The following is a 23,028-nucleotide window of genomic DNA, read 5'->3' as shown; positions in this document are numbered from 1 at the left end:
CCTCGCTGAACTATCAGGCAGGGGAAAAAAAAAAAAAAAACTTAAAAAGACAGATTGGGGAGCAAGCACAAGGCTGAGAAGTAGGTGAGAAGCAACGGAGGTGAGTCCAAACTGTTCAGCTCCCAAGGCTGTCATTACGATGATGCCTAACTATACATGCGTAGATCCAACAGAGTAAAGATGACCTCATTCTGGTCTGAACTAAACAGAGGCAAACCAGTGTCTAATTATTACCATCAGGGGGATTTTTCTTGCCTAAGCAGAGACAAAACAAACTGTGCACGACATCATCTTGGAGCAAGAAGTGACAAAGCTAGATCTGATTGCTTTAAACAATATTTCTTTCACTGACAGCTTTCCAACTGTACAAGGAATAATAAATCTCTTTTACAAAACACTATTTCGAGTTAAAGCTAAATCTCCTCTTCAAAGTATCATAATCCAAGTCTGCCAAGAAAAGTGTTAGTGTGACCCCACCCTGACTCATTGGATCACATGGTCTGATCTACTGACCTCAGACTCCAGCCACTCCTTGGAGATTCTTACACAACCCCGCTTTCCCTTGAATCTCCCTGAGTCAATGTAGCTCACAAGGCAAGGAAGGAAAAAAGAAAGTAGAAGCAACTGTGCAACAAATGTGAAAGGCTCCGTTTAGGCGTAAAAAATCTGAATGACAGAAAGGAAATGGTGTCAAAGAGAGTTGAGACAGTTTCACAGTCTCAGATTCAAAACAGATTCTCGCAGCACTTTCCCCTGCAGACACGGATTCACAAGTTCTGTGATCCATTTGAAAGACACCTATGCCTTGTGTCGCCATCCCTGAGGAGCATGGCAGCGGCATTTCTTATATTACTCGTCACACAGACTACGTTAACATACACACCGGGTTATTAAGAGAAACTAGGTTCAAGCAGGAAACAACCTGCAGCTAAACACTAAAAACTTATTTTATCTTTTTATTTCAGTTTCTTTTCTAGTTTTACTACCGCTTACTTCTCTCACGTTGATACTACCTGTCTGAAGTATATATTTGCAATAATTGCATGTGCTCTTATAAAACAATATTGGAAACCTGATTAAACGCATGCATTGCTTAGCAAACCCCCCCTCCAGCTCTCCTAAAAAGTGTCTGAATCTCTTATTGCCCTATGTGACCTCAAGCATTACTGCAGAAATCAGAGGGAATACTTAAATGCACAGAAATGCCTGATGACTGGCATGTCCCTTAATTTATGACTTTCACTTCAAGATGAGATAAACTGCCCTCATCTGAATGCAGTGTTCCTGTAAGCCAAAAGACGCATTGTCTGTCAGAAAGCGGGATAAAGGTTTGTCTTCAGGAGGCTGAGTGACACCGGGTCACAGTCATTCAACACAGACAAATGAAGACGAGCTGAGTGCCAAGGAGTCTGCAAGAACAAACAGAGCTCAGAGCCGCTTAAGTTAAACCCACAGCAGACTACATCTTTTATCTACAGCACCTCGATTTGGGACGGAAAAATGTATAGGTAAATGTTAATAACCATCCTTTTAAAACAATTTAAATTCTATGCATGGAACCAAACTTGAGAATACATGAAGTGAAACCTAAGAATGTCTACTTGTTAAGATTTAACACCTGTACCTCCAGCTCATCGACACACACAGGGTGTTAAAAACAAACATGAAGTTGTGAAAGAATACAGTAAAAAACATTTAGATTCTTATCCAGCGAAATAACATCAACACGCCAGACATACATCCAATGTCAAAATTAACCATCTTCAGTGACAAGAGGAATAAGAAGTTTTGCAACAGATGGTCTGGATGACAAAGAGTCCTGATCTCTAAAGGGATTGGCATTGTTCAGGACTTCTGATCTAAACATGGCTACATCCAAACCACTACCTTTTTTTAAAAATGCATAATTTTGGTAGGTTTACACCTAGCATTCACAGTCAACTGCCAGTGGTCTGCAAAGCGTTGCTAACACTTACTGTCAGTAACAGTTCCACCCTGTCATCGGTGAAAGCAAAGAAATCCATGGTCTTATTTCACCATAGCCGTATCACCATTGCTGTGAATCGTTTGTAGGATTTGGATACACTGGATGGGAATCCAGACAGAGTGTTTAAAGCTAACACTTATGGATATAGCTTTAATAAATCTACAGAAGATTTGTGGGTAGTTCTCCAAGATACTTGGAACAACCTACCTGCAGTACCTTGAAAAGCTATGCAGAGTTGGTGCTGTTTTAAAAGCAAAGGAGCGTCGTGCCAAACACAGATTCTTCCCCCTTATTTTGTGCTCTTCATATTGAGTTAATTGACAAGTATAAACGATTGATTTTGAAAGCATTCTCACTTCTTAGCACTTTTCTAACGCTTTCATGCAGTACTGGATTTGCTGTAGCGACCTAGAGAGGGTAAACAACTTCAACCTGAACATGCAGGACTGATCAATGAAATCTGGTGTATTTGGCTGAGCTCAGTCCCCTGTGACACATGATTGCTTATAAATCAACGGTGAAGTGGCAGCATTATGTGGCATGTGAAAGCTCTGTAAGGAGACAAAGTCCCATGACTAATCTCTCAGGAGATTCAAAAGCATCCCCAAAGAGCCAATACGCTTAATTGCTACTTTTAAAAAACGGCATTGAATTCTCTGAATAAAAAGAACATGGTCCTGTATAATCTAATCTATCACATTCACAGTTACGAATTTCAGTCTCACAAGTAAACAGAAGTACAAAATCAATTTTGAATTTGCTAAAAAACATTCACAACAGCAACAATATGTTTTTATAGCAAGAGACTGAATTGCAAAATTACTTCTAAAATCCCCCACTACACACTGCTGGGTTAAACACATGGTTAGGAAGACCTGACCAAGGTCCTGACAAGTAATTTCTTTCTGAGCTGGTTTTGGAGTGTGGGTAAAACTAATATACAAATGGTTCTCTTGATCCGGCATGTCCCTGATTAAAGTTAACCTCTGCTTACTTCTCTTCTCTAAGTATCAGCATACTGTTACCTCTTAGTAGGTGCCACACGTGGAAAACTCTTCTAAGGAGGATGTCAGATTCTGTGTAAAAACAAAAAGTTATTATTAGATCCCTCGATGTTTGACTTTCTGCTGCTCTCTACAGCTGAAAATGCTCTGCTCATATTGACACACCCAACGGCAAAGGAATGTCTCCTTTCCTAAGCTAAAACAGAGTTTCACACAGACACACACACACAATCCCTCTATCAATCATTACCCTGAATAGGCAGAGAACGATGTTGTCTCCTTTAAACAGACACATACTTGTCCTCCATTTGACATAGGATAAAGCAAGGTAAGATGTATGGAGTGAAGACAATAGACTGACACCAAACCCTCCAACTTCTCAACAAAGTGGACTTGAGAAGAAATCATTCAGAGGCTGCACCCAATGCCTGCCTCACACCTTCAACCTTACCCCGACAAATGTTGCAATAACCTGCGGCCAATCTGAGCATGTGTATCCACGGGGCATGGCTCGCCTCGCCGCAAAAGGCAGGAAACGCAGTCATTGAACAGTGTACACACAAACCTGCCACACACCAATGCCACACACCACATCCAAACTCTCTAAGCTGCACTTTATCTCGCCAGATATGTTGACTCAAAGAGGGCAAGGGGAAGACGACTGCAGACCGAATAATCCATGTTTGCACTGTGCAGCAGTACAAACACATGGCCAACTTTGCGAGAACAACTTCCCATAGTGATCATTCCCCCTCAAAATAATTTCCTCACGACAATACCTCAGCTAATGGGGAGCGGAGAGGATCATCAGCTGTTTCAGCCATGGCATCACCAGTAATGTGTTGTGACAGAACTGGACATAAATTATTCCGATTGGATGTAAATCCCTTAAATGGAATCAGGGTTTGTGCAAGACAGACGAGCTTTATCCTGTCACACATTGTTGGACGAATACATTTAACACGCTAATGCTTTTCTGCATACAGTTACAATGCAAACACAACAAAATACCACAGCAATCTCCCCAGGAGGAATTGTAGCATAATACTATGTATACAAGTCAATACAAAAACTCATTCCTTGTGCGACAGATGCAACACCAGACAAATGTAACAGGAGATTTCATGCACTAAACTAATCGTCAACGCTGAATAAAAATAATTGGATCGTGGCTTGGGAGGTTTATTTCCTAAACTAATTAAATCATCTAATCATTCAGTTAAAAATGTGTTTAACCCGTTCTGCAGGTTTTATCACCACTCCACACTCCATTGGCCGTGTCAATCCTTTTCTCACTGCCGAGCACATCATATGCTTATCAAACGATCATGTTTAAATTTTATGTCATGCGTGATTCTGCTGGAGACTATCCGGATGACAAAAAGTGAAAAGGGGAAATTTGCATAACATGTGTCCAGCTATTAGAAGTGTCCTGGTTCTCCCAGTATAAAAGTGTCCCTGAGGTGAATAGCTGAGCTCACTTAACACTTTTTATTGGGACTGATTACAGCAGAGAGGAACTAACCCCAGAAAACTAATCAATCGCAATCCTATTGATTGTATGAGACCAGCTTAGTTGAGTGCTTTTTCATAAAAATGACAATGTTGTAGGTGACAAAGTGGAAGATAAAGAAATAATGGCTTCTTTATTTATTGCCATACATACAACTCAGCAGGGAGCTGTGGGCTTCTTCTCCATTTCATTTTGTTGTTCTGTAGAGTTGGACAGTCTGGTCAGAGTGTTACAAGCCTGTATGGAGTTGAATTGAATTAAGTGTACTTTTTTATTTAGTTTAGCACCTATCCTTACAAATATCAGTCTTGAAGAGCCAAAAGGAGGATTACCCCTGTAACAGCCATGATGGGTCACAGCTTGTCCTTCGATGAATGTCAGAGGGGGCATTAGAAGCAAGGTGTGCTAGCATCCACACCAATATGTCCAGTTTGGTATTTGGATACTTGACTTTGGTCTGACTTTGGTTTTAGAAGGCTTTATAAAAGTTGTTGATTTAATGAACTTGTCTGTCCTGTCTGTCCTGTGCTCTGCATAGTGTAACTGCAGAGGTGCTGAGACACATACAGGGTGAAAAAGAAAGCAGAGGAGAGAAATGAAACCGTAAATGACAGTGTAACACTGCAGAGACTCGCACACTGAGATGAACTCAAACATGTGTACATAAACTACATAAATAAAATGAATGGAATATTTTGTTTGGCCTGAGGCAATGGTTGGGGAAACAATGTGTTGTGTTTGCAAGCTGGCAACCGTGTAAAAAAAGGGACGCTTATATCCACTTCAGTTCACGGTTGATGGTGAACTGAGATTAATTCTAGGTACCAAACACAACAATAGAGAAAATCTTGAGTTTTTAATCCCCCTAGGTTTATATGTTCACTTCAATTAAGAATAATTTGAAGGGGGTGGAAAATTAATCTTTGACAGTGACGAGTGCCGTTTTCAGGAAATCATAATGGCTTTTCTGCCTCAGGATGTAAACATAATCAGTTTATACTGACACAAAGCGTCTTTTCTTTTCATAATGATTAACAAGATTCCTGCTATGCAGCTGTATGCTTTGGTCTTCTCAAGCTTTGCTTCAATAGTTCTTCAGGGTATTGAACAAATTGATAGAAGAAAAACAAGAATAAAATACTAAAATTTAAAGATTGAATTCCTCTGTGCTGTAACACTGGCTTCTCAACTTTGGTGAAGTAAAACCAAACACACGAAACAAAACTCTGAAGTCTTATGACACCAGCTTAAATACTAAGATGGATGTGCAGAGGCCTGGTCGTGTAATTCCTGATGGTGATTTGCATCTGGACATCCGACTTAGTTCTCAGAGGGGGCAGACAGGGGGCATAGAAAAATGTCAAACAATGTAAGTACTTCCACTGATAACTGCACCAAAAAAGATTTAGACAGAAGCATTGGGATTGACGTTGATGTATTGCAATGATAAGGGTGTATGTAATTACTCAATAACTTTCCTCAAAATGAGAAAATATGCAGCAATGAATTTTTATGTAAATATTCTTTGCTTTCGGTGAGAAATGTCTTTATAGCAAGCAAATCCTTAAAATATCCTTCAAGTTATATGCCTACAATGCCTGACATACATCTGATGTCAGTTCATCTGAGGACACCTCATTACCTGATGCCATTTGTGTCTTTATGTTGACAAGAGTGCTAATTTAGCTAATCTAATAGATCACAATTGAAATGCCCGATCTTAATTAAATACATCGAACAGCTCAGCTCACTGAAATAACACTTCTTTAGGCCACCTCTAGCTCTGGCTAGCAGGTTGGAAAGTGATCCTTGAAAGTCCTAAGAAAAAAACATGATCTATACATTTGTACACCTCAGACTGGACAAGTCTGTTATTTACAATTTTACATAAAAATTGTCTTCTCCTGGAAATGAAGAATGAAGAATAAAATTAAAATGTACATAAATAAAGGATGAACCGATTTGTTTTGGATATTCATTGTATTGCAATATCAATGCGATGGGTAGTAAAAATGTGACATCAGATGTTTCATACAGGATAACAAATACACCGAAGAGCTTTTATTGCTGTCGTGAACCATTTTTTACAGCGCAGCATTCAATGATATCACATAACTATTGAACTCAAGCCTCCAGGCACAGAGCCGGACTCCGAAGCAATTTTGATATATAGGCTGCATGGGGGGCATTGCAATTTTCAGGTTCATCGTGTGACGCAGATTGACCCAAAACAATCAGTGGAAAAGATGAAAGGGTGGATACATTTTTCTAATTAGTTTGGTCCTAAAACATTTTGAAAGTTTGGAAGAGTATTTTTTTCCAATTCACGAGTGCAGGGAGCGATTCAGAGATTCAGTCAGGTCAGCCAGCACAAGACTCGGACACATGATCTCAGCAGCTTGGACAGAGAAGGACTCTAGTGTGCAAACAATATGAACCCAAAAACACGGTCAAGCACAAGGAAGTCTGGTTTCTTTTAGGTGCATGTATCCAATGAGAAATGTTCATAGGAATAAATGGGGCACCATAAACATCCAGCTCTACTTAATACATCTATGCTTGAATTAAATCTAAAACTGATGTCCCTGTTATTAAAGATGTTAAAATGTTCATCTGAATAAAGAAATAAAATAAATCTTTCAGTGACTACTCCATTTAACAAAACACTTGAATTAAGTAAGGCGTTGAAGTTTACAGCCAAGGACTGTTACTTTGCATTAAAGAAATCAACCATAAGATTTCAATTATAAAGTGACTTTTAAATAGTTTTGCCCTAAAATTGTGATGAAAGAAAAATAATTAATCTTCAATATCAAGTACAATAACATGCATGACAAGTCAGTGTAAACCATGGAAAGTTATACTGGAATATGTAAAATCAGTTCCTTTGCCTTTAGAACCAGGACACAATGCACTGAAACATGCGGAGAGACACAGGGATTTTGTTACTTAAAGTTAGAAGTACTTAAAGTAAATGTCAGGTCAGCCAACCATCCCCAGCTGGCCTTTTGGAACAATGATTTTTGTTCAGCTGGATATATGTGATATCCAAGCTTTTTTAATGCGTTGGCGCAGTTCATCAGAAATTCCTGGGGCTTACTCGAATATCTCTGACTGCAAAGTCACTGCATACTGAGGGAAATGCAGGTTTTCTGAGATGGCACCATATGGATTATCAATCATAGGGAGATTTAATTGAAAAAAATAAATCATAACCCACAAGTTAGTAAAATAAATTCCCCTTAGTTGTACCCTGTAATGATTAATGGAGGAGTTGTCTGACTTTGCAGCTCTGCAGAGGTACATATAGTTTTATTTGAGGCATTTTATAGAATTTATATCCGTAAGGTGCTACAAGGGCCATCGTGTTCATCATATCCAGAGTTACTTCGGCAATTTTTTTTATGTATGACATATCAAAACACAATTTCTCATCCCGGTAACCACCAAACTGTGTGTAAGTCATGTTTTTTTTAGCATTTCTGGATTTAATTTAGCTACAACAGGAAACCTCAAATGATGTGTGCACACCTGGGAATGAACATCCACCCAAAAATAAGAGGGATGACATCGTTCAGGATTACTGATGCATGCAGGGGAGAGAGAGCACTTCAGGAGCCAGAAAAACACTGTTGCTCTGAAACAATCTCTTTAACAGGCTGGATGGGTTTGTGAGCTGGACGCAAAACAGCCAAGGTCACACAAAACAGCCAAGGTCACACTTCAGCCAAAAACACTATGAACCTTACAGAAAAAATGTTGGCAATGGCAATTTGGGGATATTTTTTCTTCTTTGAGTAAAGCTTGTAACAAAAAGAGCAGAAAGAAGAAAACTTATACTTCGAGTTGTATCTTATTGGTTTGAGTTCTATCAACCTGTACACCATTGCCTTAAAGCCACAGGTTTGTCAGATTTGATGTTACCACTATATTAAGTTACTCTGACAAAGAAAGAAGAGACAGTATAAGGTCTGACACCACAATCTGCATATGCCTCACAACTCCACAAACAAAAGCTTAGGATCTATAAAATGCCATTTCAAGTGCTGCATGAAATGGGTGAGGCAGACAAAGCCCACAGTTTCAGTTTCCTCGTGTGGGAACAGGCGTAGCAGCAGCAGCACTCGTTCTCAATAGAATGTAACCCAACATTGGGGGAGATCCCTTCACCTTCTGACTAAATACAGCCACCAAGTGCACTCGCATACCATGCTGGGGATGACACCTGATCCCACAAACAAGCAGTTTGAGCTTTTAAAAAGTCTAAACTAAGAAGCACACAACCTAAGTTTATGTTTAGAGTGGTGTGTGCTGAAATGGTAAGTCAATTAAGAAATCTGTCAATTGACTGAAAACTAAATCACTCAGAGAAAGAACTAATTGAATCATTAAAAAAGCTGAAAACAATTAGTAGTTCCACAATGTCTACCAGGAGGGTTTGTTTTGGTCCTTTGTATTTTGCTGCACTCATCCAAAACCAAACACATATAAAGATTGTCCTCTTTCAGACCAAAATTAGCTAGTATATGCAGGATATATTTTTAAACGCCCCCGCCCGTGAGTCATGTTCGACGCAAAAAGTGGCATGCATCTTGCATAACGAAGAAAAAATAACTGTTGCACATTGTGCACAAACGTTCATGGCTATTTACATGTCGATGATCAATGTGCGTCGCGCCAGAAAAGGTGCAGCATCAACATCTAGACGGCCAAGATGAAGAAGAAATTAGTGCATTCATCTCTGTGTCATGTTTCCATCACAGCCGATCTGAACCGATAAAAACCGTTGTCTTCTACCGAGTCATTTGACTGAATGTCGATTGTTTCTTTTTCAGTTGCAGACAAAAGCCAGATGTTAGTGGGTGTTAGTGTTTTTTTTTGACTAGTTGAGAATATTACATATTTATATGACTGTAGAGACTTTAGTATTGTTTAATTATTTTTGTAATGTACTCCCCTGGGATGAACTCCTGTAGCACTCTTTAACCATCAGCAGAGAGAGAGAGATTTTGCCTGGGGTGATAATGTGAGTACTTTCAAATATTCAACCAGGTATTATGTGCCCTGTTGAGAAAAATCTGCAGCCAAGTATGGCTAAATTGATGTAAAGGTTTTAGGATTTAACTTGCAGGAAGACTTCAGTAGTAAGGCAAAGTAGTGTGAATCAAAAGGACAGTGGAAAAGTTCTGCCCCACACTGCTGCTGCTGTCCACAGAGCAGACACTGACGAGGGGCAGTCTCTCTGACTCAGCATATCTGGTCCGTGGAGGGCTATTTTACTGGACAAAAATCTATTGTGCGCCTAATCTCTGAAAGCGCTGACATGCTTTGTGTTCTGTATTATCTTTAGCTGTCCAGGATCCAGCCAAAGCATGAAATCTGGGGCTCTTTCAGGAATCTATCTATATATCCAGTTAGATCAACAACCCGCCAGCAGCCGCACATGTCAAGGCTTATTCACACATGCCACCACAAGACTGAATGCACTGTATTTGTGACATGTGGTTCTTCGATTTTTTTATATGATAGATAGCACATCTAATATAGGAATCTTCTGGGCAATTATAACTTGAAACTTTTCGAATAATTGCAGTGCTTGTTGCTTCTTTTTGAAAATCTCTGGAGAGATATGACTAGACAGATATAAAGTTCATAATGGAAAATCTCTGCCCTATTATGTGTGGTTTGTTGTCAAGGGGAGGCAGCAGAGTAAGATCAGCTCTCTTCAGACCACACCATGCAAATGTACGATGGAAAAAAAGCAATGTGATGGGAAAAAAAATTCCTCTCCAAAGGATAAATATAACCTTTTCTTTTGGTTGATTTTCAACTGCAAACTATTATTACCAGCCCACATTGGAGACACAGTTGAGGGGACTTCCAAGAAAGAAAAAAAAAACCACGATATCTTTTGAATACCTACCATTTTAAAACAAATCTTCATCATTGTGTGTAATGCAAAGTATGTGTATTACAAGGTCATGTCCTTGTATGTATGAACAGTTGATGGCTCTGTATCTATGTACGTTAGGAAAACAGCAACATCATAAAAGACAGACTCAAGGGCTGGTAAATTAAACACATAAGGCTGACGGCCATTCTGTAAAAGCTTGACTATTAAGAGCACCTGACTGACTGAAGTGTACACAAGGGATGCTGGTCTTCTCTTGATTGGCTGAATGAAGAGGCTGATACCTCAGCACTTCACTTACAAACATATGCACAGACACAAGGAAAATATCCAAACATGCAGGCTGCGAGGCAGAGACTGGAAATTCTTTCCCTTTTGGAGGAGGGGGGTTGATACTTCTTGATCGTAGCAGAAAAAAGTAAATCTGACATGCAACATAAGGCTGAGGGCTTAAGCCTTGATGTTAGGCCAGAATTAGGGAGTGAAAATAATACGGAGAAGAAAGGCCCGCCAAAGGGCGCTAAACTATTCAACCATTGTCAGTTCCCATTAAAGGAACTCACCGTGAAGACGGGGTCGAACAATGACACCAGCACACAAAAGGTATTTAGTAATAGTGGCTGTGTTTTTTCCCCCCTCTGTGGGAGAGGTTGTTCTTCCTGCAAACAATACTTTTTTAATCCACTGCATCACCTGCATAATCGATACAGAAAGTTTCCCAAACATGCATCACTGCCCAGTATGGAAGGAGTGACACACACCAAGGAGCAGGACAAATGAAACTGACAACTGGTTGGCTGCATGTCGTCCCTGCTAAAGCTGCTCGCCTTGTGCCCAACAGCCTCACTGCTTTAGGTGCAGACATAAACTACTGAAGCCAACACACACACACACACACACAGACACACAAACAAGAGGGCGAGTTTGACTCTTCAAACCAACATCACGCTGTTGTTTCAATTCACCAGCAAACCAACCTCAGCGGCTGTCAGCTGTGCAGCACTGTGTGTGTGTGTGTGTATCTAGTGCAGTAATGTGAATCACGAGGGGAGCTACCCAGAGATTCCTCTTGGGTGTGTGTGTGTGTGTGTGTGTGTGTGTGTTAGACTGAGTGAGTGTGACAAAGAGTTCACGTATGATCTCATTTGCCATATGCACTCCCACTGTTAATTGTCTGAAAACAAAATTATCTTGCAATATGGTCACAATCGGTGATGAGGGCGGAAGCCTTTCCACGTCTGCATGGCAACAGCATCTTTTTTTTCATGCATCAAGTATGAGACTTGACCTTTGGTGAGAATTCATCCCAACAAAATGAATGGCTGCTTATTCAATCTCCTGGGTTTTCCCTGCCTCGGTTGTAATCGTGTACTTAAAACACAGCAAACAGGAGGATGCAAGTTAACTGGTAAACCCCTCTATTCTTCATCATATTCCTCTTGCAATGGCATCTCAGTCACAGTTCAAATAGACAAGCACTGGGTTGTGAAACTATATATTGTGCATTTCAAATCACTTCCCGATCCAGAGTGAGGAGGGACATGTGTGCTCCCCGATGCTATAAATTCTAAATGACAGGGTTTGCATCTGAGACGAGCAGCAACCCAATCAACCACACTTAATGAATGCAGCATTAAAATGCATTAGCTCAGGTAATGTGAGCATTTCTCTCACAGCCTGCGGGGCAATAATAAAAAGGTGAGTCCTCCGTGTCCTCAAAAATAAAAAGAAGTAAGTAGTTTCTCCACAACACAAAGCAACGAGAGTCACGGTTCACGTTAAAAAGGAAAAAGAAACACACGCCTAATGCAGAATAGGGTCATTAAATATGGCGTAGTTTGTGCGGAGCGGAGTAAAACGTGAGGGTAAAGGTAAGTTTATCTCTGCGGGCGAGGAGTGTCTGGATGTCGGCGAGCTCGCATTCCAGAGATTCCCGCACTGTAAAGCTCACCTGGCTTTTCCCCTTCGCAACTTGGAACCACACGAGAGAGAGAGAGAGAGAGAGAGAGAGAGAGAGAAAGGGGCCAGTTTGTGTGTTTTACGTGGTTTTTGTAGCAGCGAACAGTTTCAGGACGCAACACGCGTAGTTTTCATCCCGACGCTTTTCGGCGGAGGTCCCTCAGAAAGGTGTGGGTCGTCGGCGAGGAACCCGGTCACAAGAACGAGATTAGCGGAGCATTAGATTCTCCCCCCGCTGGGAAGGAAAAGCCAAAAGAAGAAGCTCGCGGTGCCGCCACTTTCTTTTCGCCCTGAATCCAAGAGTTTCTGAGTTCCAGGAACAGTCCTGCGTTCATTTCCCCCCTCACGTCCCCCCACCTCCTCTTCCTCAGTTACTCTGCAGTTAGTGAAGCAGCAGGAGAAAAAGGACGTTAAATACCTTAGGAGGGCTGTGGTAGCGCGGGCCGGGCTGCGGGGAACATCGGAACAGGTAACTTCACCGGTAAAGTCCCGCTGGTTAGTCCCATGCATGTGGAAGAGTGGAACTCGCCTCCATAGCGGAGGAGGAAGAGGAGGAGAAGGAGAAGAAGAGGAAGAACGCGACCCCTCCGCTGCTTCTCCGGCGGCTCGGTCCCAGCCAGGCTGTGCGCGAGCGGTGCATGACGTCACTGGGAATGTGGGGAAACACTCCCGATTGGCTGCGACGGGAGCCCGGGGGCGTTCCCGGCGAGGTTCGGATTGTTGAATCAACCAATGGGGGAGGAGGAGATAGTTTCCTTGGTTACAAATTTGGTCAACACAGTGCAGAGGATAGCACAAGGTAAGCTAGGCTCTAAAGCTAAATGCTAATATAACTCGGCTAACATACTTTAAACTGGTCGCATGTGGCACTTTAGGTTATATTACATTCGCTCTGTGCATACTGTATCTGTTTCTGTTCACTGTGCTTTTTGTATTTCCATGTGTCTGATTTCTAAAGTGTGGAATGTGGAGGAATTATTGACCATCCTCTTACATTACTGTATATGCCACTATATAGTATGTATATTGTATATTACACTATATCTGTACAGGAGAATAGTGCCTGTCTAATTCCACAGATAATCCCTTCTCCCTTCTTTAAGCAGTACCAAAGGTCAGGTTATAGATAAAGGGCCAACCAACAGTACATTGTAGTGTCTACGTTGAGGGACTTTCATATCTAACTCAGATGCGCCCAGACAGAGAGGCACCAACTTCAACTCTCACCAACTTGAACTATTTTGCGTATTTCACCAGTGGCAAGACGTAAGGACACAATGTGATTTAGGAATGCATACTTTAGAGGTCACTATCCAATAGGATGCGAACACCTTCATGTGACATAGAGAGTGACACCAATTCTAGCCATTCATGTATGTGCTGTTGGAATGGGTGACGCAAGTAGAGGGAGATATACTGGGATGCTGTGGCAGACATTTTCAGACTTGGGAATGACAGTTGCTCATGTTGCTCTGTTATGGTTTGTATATTGTTTCACCTTCTGGTCTTCTTGATGCATCAAGTATATTAAAATTTTCCGCATAAGACATCAGCGACTGCCTGAGTTCTCCTTTTCACCAGCTTCCAGAAAACTTCCATAAGAAATAACCACGAGCGTTACCTTCTGGTACTACTGTGGTATTACACGCCCTTACAAGAACTTGCATTCTGGCAAAGAACATAGTTGCCACCATTTACACTGATTCTAGATATGCTTTTGGTGTTGATTTAAGTAAATTATAAAGATAAGAGGTTGTCCAGTCCTTCCATGATCCCTTTTGTTCCCGTTTCCCACTGTCACGCACGGCCTATCACAGGAGGGAAAAGTGGGGGATCAAGGAGGTAATAAGATCACAATGGTTTGCACCAGGCATCCCACACGTTTCACACACTTATATGGAAAGATGCGTTACTTTTCAGCAAACTAGGAGAAAGTACAGCACAGTGAAACATGATAATTTGTTACATTAATCTGGTCCTTTTATAAATATGGAAATAGATTTGGTAAATTTGCGAAGCTAGTAATTGTAGACAAGTTTTTTAAGTAGGTTGAAGCTTTCCCAACTAGGAGACAGGGGGAAAAAATGTGTTTAAAACACGTTGGAAATTACCTTGTTTCAAGTCGAATATGAATGGGGGGGTTGCGTACACATTGATGACACCAAATGAGCAGTATGGAGGCATGTTAGGTTTTTTCTGTTGTTTTATTACGTCTGAAGATAGGTCACTAATGTCTTCAATAGTATTGGATTCGGCTGCTACACCGTTTACCCCTGAAACTCCAAAAGTGTTTTGTGGACTCAAACACTTTACCCACCCCTCTATCCAGCACAGGGGTGAGTAGATAATGAGAATCTTTTCATTTCTGGGTGAACTATCCCTTTTAGCTGAAGGAATAACACTTGTTTGTGAGTTACTTTTTAACTCCACCCAAGCTTTATATGAAATAAACCTTCAAATGATTCATTAAGCAAAGAATTCTTTGTTGTCAGTTTGCTTTAATGTCAGTGTCAGTGGTCATATATTCCTTTGATGTCTTAGACTGTTGAGAAAGATTTATACGATCTGAAGAGAAACAAGATTGTTTTTGACCTGAACAGATCTACTAGTCTGTATGCAGTGATAGTGATAGCACCACCTTCTGCCAAAAGGAGGTAAGCCTCGTTTTACAACTTAAATTCGATTTTCATAAAGTTTTCACCGTGTGGTCGACACTTGATGGCGTGGACCGTAATGCGTGATTAGTGGGCGTGGTCCAGTGCCGCGTGAGGGACGCAGGAAGTGACGCGTTTATCCTTCCTGCGGGGCACAAAACACAGAATTTTGCCTGGTTCCCGACCACCCTCCCCCAGGTCCAGAGTTCGCAAGTGCTTGGGCCCGCACAGTGCTGCTTCGCAGCCCTAGTTTTGCTTTGCTAACTGACAAGATAATAAAACAATTTCAGCAATGTTAATGGCTAACTTACCTTAAATTAGGCCTGTAAACATTATTTTTCGATTATCAGGCTGATATTTTATGAATTAACCAACTGATATTGTTTTGGGTAAAACGGCTTTTACCATTTCATGAAGCTTACGCTTGAGATCAGATAAAAATAGATACGATAAAATAAGATTAGACAAGATTTATTGATCCCAGGTCAGGTAATGTGATTATTTCTCTAACAGCAGGGCAATAATACAAAAAAAAAGAAATACAGAATATATGTACATGATAAACACCTTTCACTACAGTTGGTTTGAATGGTAGTAAAGGGAAAGAGGTTATTATCCCAGATGACAAGTATTCTATACTATTATACTATATATACTATTATTATTTCAACTTAGCATTGGCTGAAACTATAAATGTACAATCAAAATTGTTGCATAATGTTGTTATTTGACCAGGTAAGCAATTCTTTGATCAGTAGGTTCAGCAGGTTTGATGGTGCATTTGCCTCTTTCGTATTAAAACCAGAAGACAATGTTAAGGTTGCTATTATATCCTGAATCCAAGCAATATTTTGCATTTGGTACTAATCTTGCACCGTGATTAAAAAAAACTCTTAATGTCTCCCGAAGACACGAGCAGAGAAATACCAATTATCTTCAGTGGCTGCAGAACAGAGCGTCAGTTTTCATTTCATTTTCATAGATTAAATCCATTCCTGCACACTTCACATCAACCCCCGTCACACATAGCCAGAATTTTTCAAAGCTTAATCCAAAACAAAGACATAGAGACGTTCCGGCGGCATATCTGATCACATTGGGTGCACCATGTGTCCCCCGCCCAATCCCTAAGACTTGTGAGAGTTGATTGATATTCTTGCAATGTCATGCAGACCTTGATGGCAAAGTTTGGTTTTTGATGTGCTTTATTACTTTTCCTGTAGACCCTATAGTCTCCTGTTAATCATTTGAATGACCCTGCTAAAGTCAGGTACCTGTGGAGGTGAAATCAGTTTTTGCACGTCTGCATATTTCACATGCATTGATTCCTTTTTTAGTTTGCAGTTTGGATCTAAATAGAGCACTACTGTGATGAGTGGAAGGGATCTACATCAATTCATCTCAACCTACAGAGCAGATGATGTGGGTAAGTAAGTGTGACATGGGCCCTAAACATTGCTGACTTGTGAGAGTGTCCCTCTTATCTGTTGAACAGATTTGACCCGAAGTCCTTGTGTTAAATTCACCAGGTGCTGTCAAGTCTTTGATGCTTTAGACTGAGACTGCATTGCTCATGTTTATTCACCTGCCTCTTTGAGCCCCAGCTGAACTACTAAAAAAAAACTGCCTGACACAGATAGTTTGCTCTGACCCCTCTTCTCTTGCCTTACAATGACCCTTTAAGCAGTCATTTCTGAATTACCCATACAATCCATTAGCACCCAGCTGATGCTGTTCCTCTGCCTTCACCTCTATTTTTTTTTTTTTTTGCTGAAGTCAGCATAAAGACTTTACTTCAGACATCAAAAGTGATGAGACTTTCAGCAATTCCAATGATCCTAATTCAGCCGTATCATTTGCTTTCATCCGTGCAGAAAAAGTGACACCGCGGATGAAAAATGGTCTTGGCAGCTCAAAGTACATTCCAGCTGACTATAAAAGACTGCAAGCTATTGTTGATGCCAAACGCCAGGAGTCTGATGTAATTGGACAGAAGGTAAATTTTGATCTTTGTCAGTGTCCTGTCTGTGCTGTGCTAGGCAACCCTATTATAAAATCAATTCCTGTTACATTTGATGCCAACACGATTCAGGAGCAAACAAAGACGAATATGCAACAACACTATGATAGAAATGATTTTCCAGATGTTAAACAGTCCCCATTACCCACCACAAGAATAGCGTGAACTGACAAAGGCCTGATTTTAATGTGAGTGGAGTGTAGTTGTTAACAGTTGCACTGCTTTCTATTTGTCTACCTTGCTCTACTCTTTCCTGCACACCAAACAATGTAAAGGGATTTAATTTCATACAAATCAGGCATTGCATAACCTTTATAGTTAGTCCAACATGAAACAGTAATGTTATTGCCAGACACAATATCGTAATCAGTTTCATGAATATTAATTTGGTTGTGTATAAAACTGTTTGAAGTTCATCATCAACTGACTCCGAGCAGAGCAAAAAGTTAATAGTAGGGGCAATAGAGATTAGGCTGTTCGACCTGCGGTGTTTTAATTGGTACACTGTGGCAGAAGCCTTTTAGTATCATTATGTTGCCTGTGGCTCCTTACAACCCTGCTCTCTGCATAACCTAGATAAGACGGGCTGTTTACATTCAGTCACCCTGCTGAAAGGCAAGCTTTCTGAGCATCTCCCGTTGGTGATGTGATACAGAGAAAATAAATGACCGTGAGTCGCCTGAAGCATGGGATCATTTTTGCTCTCCAGGAAGAGACTGGCAGCATTAGTTGATGCTAAAACCTTAAAAAAACACCTCTTGATAAGATGTTCTTAGCAGCACTGTTCAAGATTGTAAAAAAAAACACTAAATGTTTACACTGAAATAAGTATCTACATTGCACTAGAGTAAACATCATTTAGCAATGAAAATTAAACAATTAGAAAAGGAGATACAACATAGATAATATTGTTTTATATAAAATAGGACAAGATATAGATGAGCGCAATATTGCAACATTGTTTTCTATTTACTCTACATATATAGCAACAGTAATATTTCTGCATCTTTGCTGAAGCACCTTGGCCTAATTAGAAAATATGAAAGTATGTAATTGAAACACCAAAATCCCACAGGAGAGTATAATTAAATAGCTACCTTGTTCATCCCTTTTTTTTCATGCACATACACACAGAGATTATTTCTGTTTCAAGTTCTGCGTACAAGGTGACTTATAAAACAGCAAAATACAAACAACAATTCATACACATTGATCTTTCACAACTGCTGCAAAGTTTTCTAATTTTCAAATGGAACAAGAGATTTAAAGTTTTTCTGTCATTGCATGTGTAAGTAACATCATATTTAAAGGCCACCCACACTGTTTTTTTCACTTTTTTTGCCTGATTAGATCGCCTCTCAAGCGTGTCAACACTGTGCTTGATTGACATCTCTGACCCTCCTGTTTACAGTTTTTGTTATCGAACTGAGTTATTACACAGCCGATGCAAATTAAGATTCCCCTACTCTGCCTGGAAGAAGCACGGAATTACATCAGTTTGGCCTATTTCTCTCAGAACAGCACTTCTTTCTGTACTGTACGGTAGATTCCAATAACTATAAAATGGACGTCACCCTCGGGGGAAATGTCCACCACAATACATTCCAACTTTCTTTGCAAGAACAGCAGCAGCAACTTGACATGTACATAGACAGTCATCGCACAAATCAATATCCTAACTCCTAGGAAATAGATTGTACCAATGTGATAGTTTTGTGAGAATTTATTTTGTGCAATTATCTGAGCCAGCGGCCTGTGTATAAAAGCACTGATAGAATACTATGAGCATGCAAGCAGGGCCTTGTTCTTCAATGATGAAAAAGAAAAACAGTGATAATAGATTGAGACTAAGAGCCCCCCCCCCTCCCTTCATGTAGAAACATGTCATGCATGTTTCTACTTGACTATTTCAATTTGCCGCTGTTTATTTTTGCTTTCATGCTATAACAGTAATACTGTTACAGTTGAATTGTCTGACTCACAGACACAATGATGCTAATAAAGACTGAAGCACATGCCAGTAATGTATCCCTAGTGTGCAAAGAGGGAGGAAACAACCATTTCAGCTATAAGAAAACTATAATGTTCTACCATCTCTGCAAAGTTATGATTTAGTCACTTTAATTGTTGTTATTCTTTAAGAATATTATAAAGTGATTCAGATAATTGATGCACTCAAGCATTTCAGATGTGGTTTTGTTCAGGTAAAGTTAATTGTAGGTGAAAATAAATGTCATGGCTGAAGTGCATTTAAAAGAAAAATCCCCCCAGTGGTTTGTATGTTTTCAGTGCTTACTTAAATTCGGGGAAACTGTTTATTCCTGCTGTGCATTAAACCTTGTCTTTATAGGTCCAGAAAATTCAGTGTGCAGCCAAGGCAACCAAGGAGAGTTCAATTTTACGGCAGCACAGACAGGTGTGGAGCAGCGAGTGCCCCAGGCTGCAAAAGGCTGAGTAAGACCCCCCTATTACTCCCTGTCATTATCTGCTGCAGTTTTCTGAATCTGCTATTACAGCCTGCAACCGCTCCATTTAAGCCCCATTGAGCCCAGACAGAAACCTCCTTGAGAAAAATAGGGTCTAAAAATTGGGGACAAATGTCATCCTGAAGAAAAAAATTGTCATTGAGAAAAAATGAAGAGAAGGAAGATTTACATGTAAGCCTTTTTCCTACAGTGATGACATTGAATTAGGGGAGAGAAACTGATAAGTGGGGGTTATAGCTGTGTGGAGACAGAGGGTTGGACTGAACCGAGGAACACTCTTCCTCTGCATGCTGAGGCACAAGTGTGAGACTGGGGCCTCAGTGGTGTCATGCCTTGTGAAGTGAGAAGGGCAGCATTAGCTCTGGGGTGCAGCTTGTTTGGCTGCGTAATGACTGTGTCTGAGCCACCCAAGGTTAATGATGTACACAAGTGTGAGCCTCAGTAATGAGCCCAGTCATAAAGATGTGCCACTGCTTTCAGTTCTCTACACATACGTCTTGTTAAACTACCTTGGGTTTCAAGAGCCACCTTGTAAAATGGGGAAACAGGCGACTGTATCTCTATGGTTACTATTCCTTTATACGCAATCATGTTGGTTATTAAGATGTAAGCAATTATTATAGCTCCCTCCATAGGCCTATTAGTGCAATGTTGCCCACAGTAACATCATTTATCTACAGTTTTTCTTAGAAAATATAACCAGTCTGAGATTTTGTGTGCGTCATAGTCAAGCCACTTCCACGCCTGCTAAACAATTACTAGCAGTACCTGTAGGTATTAAGTATCATTCTTGTACCATAACAGCAATGTCAAATGTATTATATTGAATTGTTCCATTCTACATAAAGAGTATTTGTTTTTACTTTTGGTTCTTTAAGTGTATTTCAATGCTACTACTTGCGTACTTAAATTTAGAATGCATACTTGTAGTGTACTTCTTCCACCGCTGGTTGATTGACGTCATTAAGGAGAATGCTAGGTCAACTTAACACTGCATTATTAGTTTAATTATTGATGGTGATCAGGTAGGGACCAAAGATTGACGTTTGGCCACGTCAGGCAACCGACTTAAGCAAAAATATGTCCAAAAATCCACTGTACAATATTACTGTTGCAGATAGACACAGCAACTAGTGTTTGCAGCACTTGGCAGCTGAAGAGATATATTAAAGATATATCTAGTAATATCTTCTTCAGGAGTTGGTAAAAGAAACACGACTTAGCACAACGCACAAATGTGTCCAATTCCCAAGACGACCAGGTGCTATTATGTTGCTGTCTTCATGTATTCTCTAATATTGTGAGTTATTAGCTTGGGTTGTATTGACTTTCTCTTGTCTTGACTTTCTCTTGTCCCATGAAACAGGGAGAAGGCTGAGAATGACCTTCATGATTTTCTGGAGCAGATCAGACCCTCTAGTACAACAGACACTGCCATCTTCTCCCTAAAGGATTATGGTGACAACATCAACAGTATTCAAACAGTAACTGTTTATCAGCACCAGTCTCTGTTGTCTATGAGTACTGTACTAATATGCGTCCTTGTGTGTTTTGGGGATTAAGAGCTTTTCCTTGAGAGGGAGCGGGAGGCATTCAGGACAGCCACAGTGGAGCCTGTTCACCAGCTCCGGGAAGACCTGCTCTTCAGACTGGATGAAGTGCAACATCAGCAGCTGACTGTCCAGCCTTCAAACTGGGAACAAGTAATACAACAGGTATCTGTGTAAAATGAAATCAAGACATCATTCAATGTCCACTGTTATAAACCAGAGTAACATTGATAGAGACAAGCTTTAACAGAGCTTAGTTGGTAGAAAGCAAGCAGAATGGCAGATTTTTAAATGTATCTTAGCTTTTAAGAATACTATAATGCATTTAGAAATTCATGACCTCATTTGTTAGCAAACCATTAGGCGATATTTTTATCGTATTCATACACACAAAGTTTGGACAAAGAACCTTAGCTGTGCTCACGCTCTGCAGGTGTCAAACCAAATCATTTTGTCCAGCACATCCAGTAGAAATTTCAATGAAACCACTCCCCTGCTTGTTCGCACAATAATCACAGCTTGCACACAGTGTTGTATTCACTGTCCGTGAATCTCCCGTTTGTTAGATAAGTCACAAATTCTGCCTCTGACTCTCAGAAGCTTTTCGCAAGCTTGAGAGATGAATGGTGAGATTAGGGAGTAAGCAGGGGTCTTTAAAGACTGACCATACTGGGAATGAAGCGTCTGCCAGCCATTTTGTCTCCTCTCTGTTGCTCGCTCATGCTTGTTTCTTCCCATGACCCCCTCTGCTTTTGCTGGCCCACAACAATCCGACTGATTGCATTGGCACAATAGTAAAAACCCAGACACACACACACACATTTCTTTTTTCCTTTTTTTTTGTTCTTATTGCACCGTTTTGCTTCACTTTGAGTGACAACAAATCAGCGTGGGACCCTTTCCTGGTGCTACATACTTAAACTTTCATCCCTGGATGTTATAAAAGAAAACGTAAGAATCTGATGGAGACTGATTTTAAGTTAAACTCTACTTTACAAATAGGAGTCAAAAGACTGAACAGATGAGTCTTCTCTTTCTCTGTCTTTTTCGCCTTCTTTCTGTGTTTACTGAAATTAATGTATTCTCTCTAAAAGATAAGACATAAACCGAGACACAAGACAACAAGACAAACAAATTTAACATCACTTGGAAATAAGCAGCTTCAGGTCATTTCAGCAGCTTTAGGTGTTAACTATTTATATTTATCTAAATTGAATTTGGTTTTTGCAACAACCAGCTGTTTTTTTGGAACAAGAGAATCACCTCAGATAATTGAATCTGAGGTGATACCAAGGTATTTGAAAAACACTTGTAGCTTCTCACTTAAAACATGCAATACATACTTTACATAGACTATCTATTTTTCCAACAATTTGTGTATGTTTATACATAATCTGCATCTTCTGCATACATCCGGACATCAACTCCAACAAATGATGAAGGCAGATCATTTTGTATGTTGTATTTACAAAGAAGAGAGGACCTAGAACAGAGCCCTGAGGCACTAATTGATCCTTGCACGTTGCTTGTTGATGTTAAGTGGTACCTCTATATTGCCTGTAGGTGCAAATATGAGGATGAAAGGTTGTGTTTCTCTGTATGTCCACCCTGTGATCCTGGGTGTAACCTGCCTCTTGTCCAAAGTCAGGGGGCAATGGCTCCAGCCTCCATGTGACCCTCAGAGGACAAGCGGTATTGCTAATGGATGGACAGAGGTTTTCTTACTGAAATATCTATTATCTTTGGAAATAACCAGACTACGTAGTAATACTGAATCACTCTGATGATAGGTGTTTCTGAATCTGCATATGTGCGTTAACAGGAGAGGCTGAGTTCAACGAGTACTGTTGATTTAAGCCGAGAGAGCACATCAAAGTGGTTTTATCTTTTAACTCTGCTCTGTGTATTTTTGCAGTGGCAGATTTGTTAAAGCAGCTAGAATTT

At 40.3% G+C, this 23,028-nt stretch overlaps 2 protein-coding genes across 6 annotated transcripts in view; one reads left to right on the top strand and one right to left on the bottom strand.

Moving 5' to 3' along the window:
• Positions 1 to 13,012, bottom strand: part of pkp4 (plakophilin 4) — a 76,844-nt gene extending 63,832 nt beyond the window's left edge. For 4 of the 5 annotated variants that reach the window (XM_035174414.2, XM_035174418.2, XM_035174417.2 and 1 more), the window contains exon 1: positions 12,793 to 13,012. The gene's annotated coding sequence lies outside the window, so the exon portion shown is untranslated. Of the gene's footprint in view, positions 1 to 3,012; positions 3,064 to 12,792 lie in introns of all 5 variants that reach the window. The other variant, XM_035174416.2, reaches the window with a different exon arrangement.
• Positions 13,013 to 15,641: 2,629 nt separating this feature from the next.
• LOC118119929 (coiled-coil domain-containing protein 148) overlaps positions 15,642 to 23,028 on the top strand; it is a 26,803-nt gene continuing 19,416 nt past the window's right edge. The window contains exons 1-5 of the mRNA XM_035174420.2: positions 15,642 to 16,454; positions 16,903 to 17,024; positions 19,399 to 19,502; positions 20,901 to 20,992; positions 21,098 to 21,249. Of these exons, the coding sequence (XP_035030311.2) occupies positions 16,400 to 16,454; positions 16,903 to 17,024; positions 19,399 to 19,502; positions 20,901 to 20,992; positions 21,098 to 21,249 (525 nt within the window). The 5' untranslated portion in view covers positions 15,642 to 16,399. The remainder of the gene's footprint in view (positions 16,455 to 16,902; positions 17,025 to 19,398; positions 19,503 to 20,900; positions 20,993 to 21,097; positions 21,250 to 23,028) is intronic.

This window comes from Hippoglossus stenolepis, chromosome 13, assembly GCF_022539355.2.
Source record: "Hippoglossus stenolepis isolate QCI-W04-F060 chromosome 13, HSTE1.2, whole genome shotgun sequence".
Taxonomy (NCBI): Eukaryota; Metazoa; Chordata; class Actinopteri; order Pleuronectiformes; family Pleuronectidae; genus Hippoglossus; species Hippoglossus stenolepis.
This window is presented reverse-complemented; position numbering and strand designations above follow the sequence as displayed.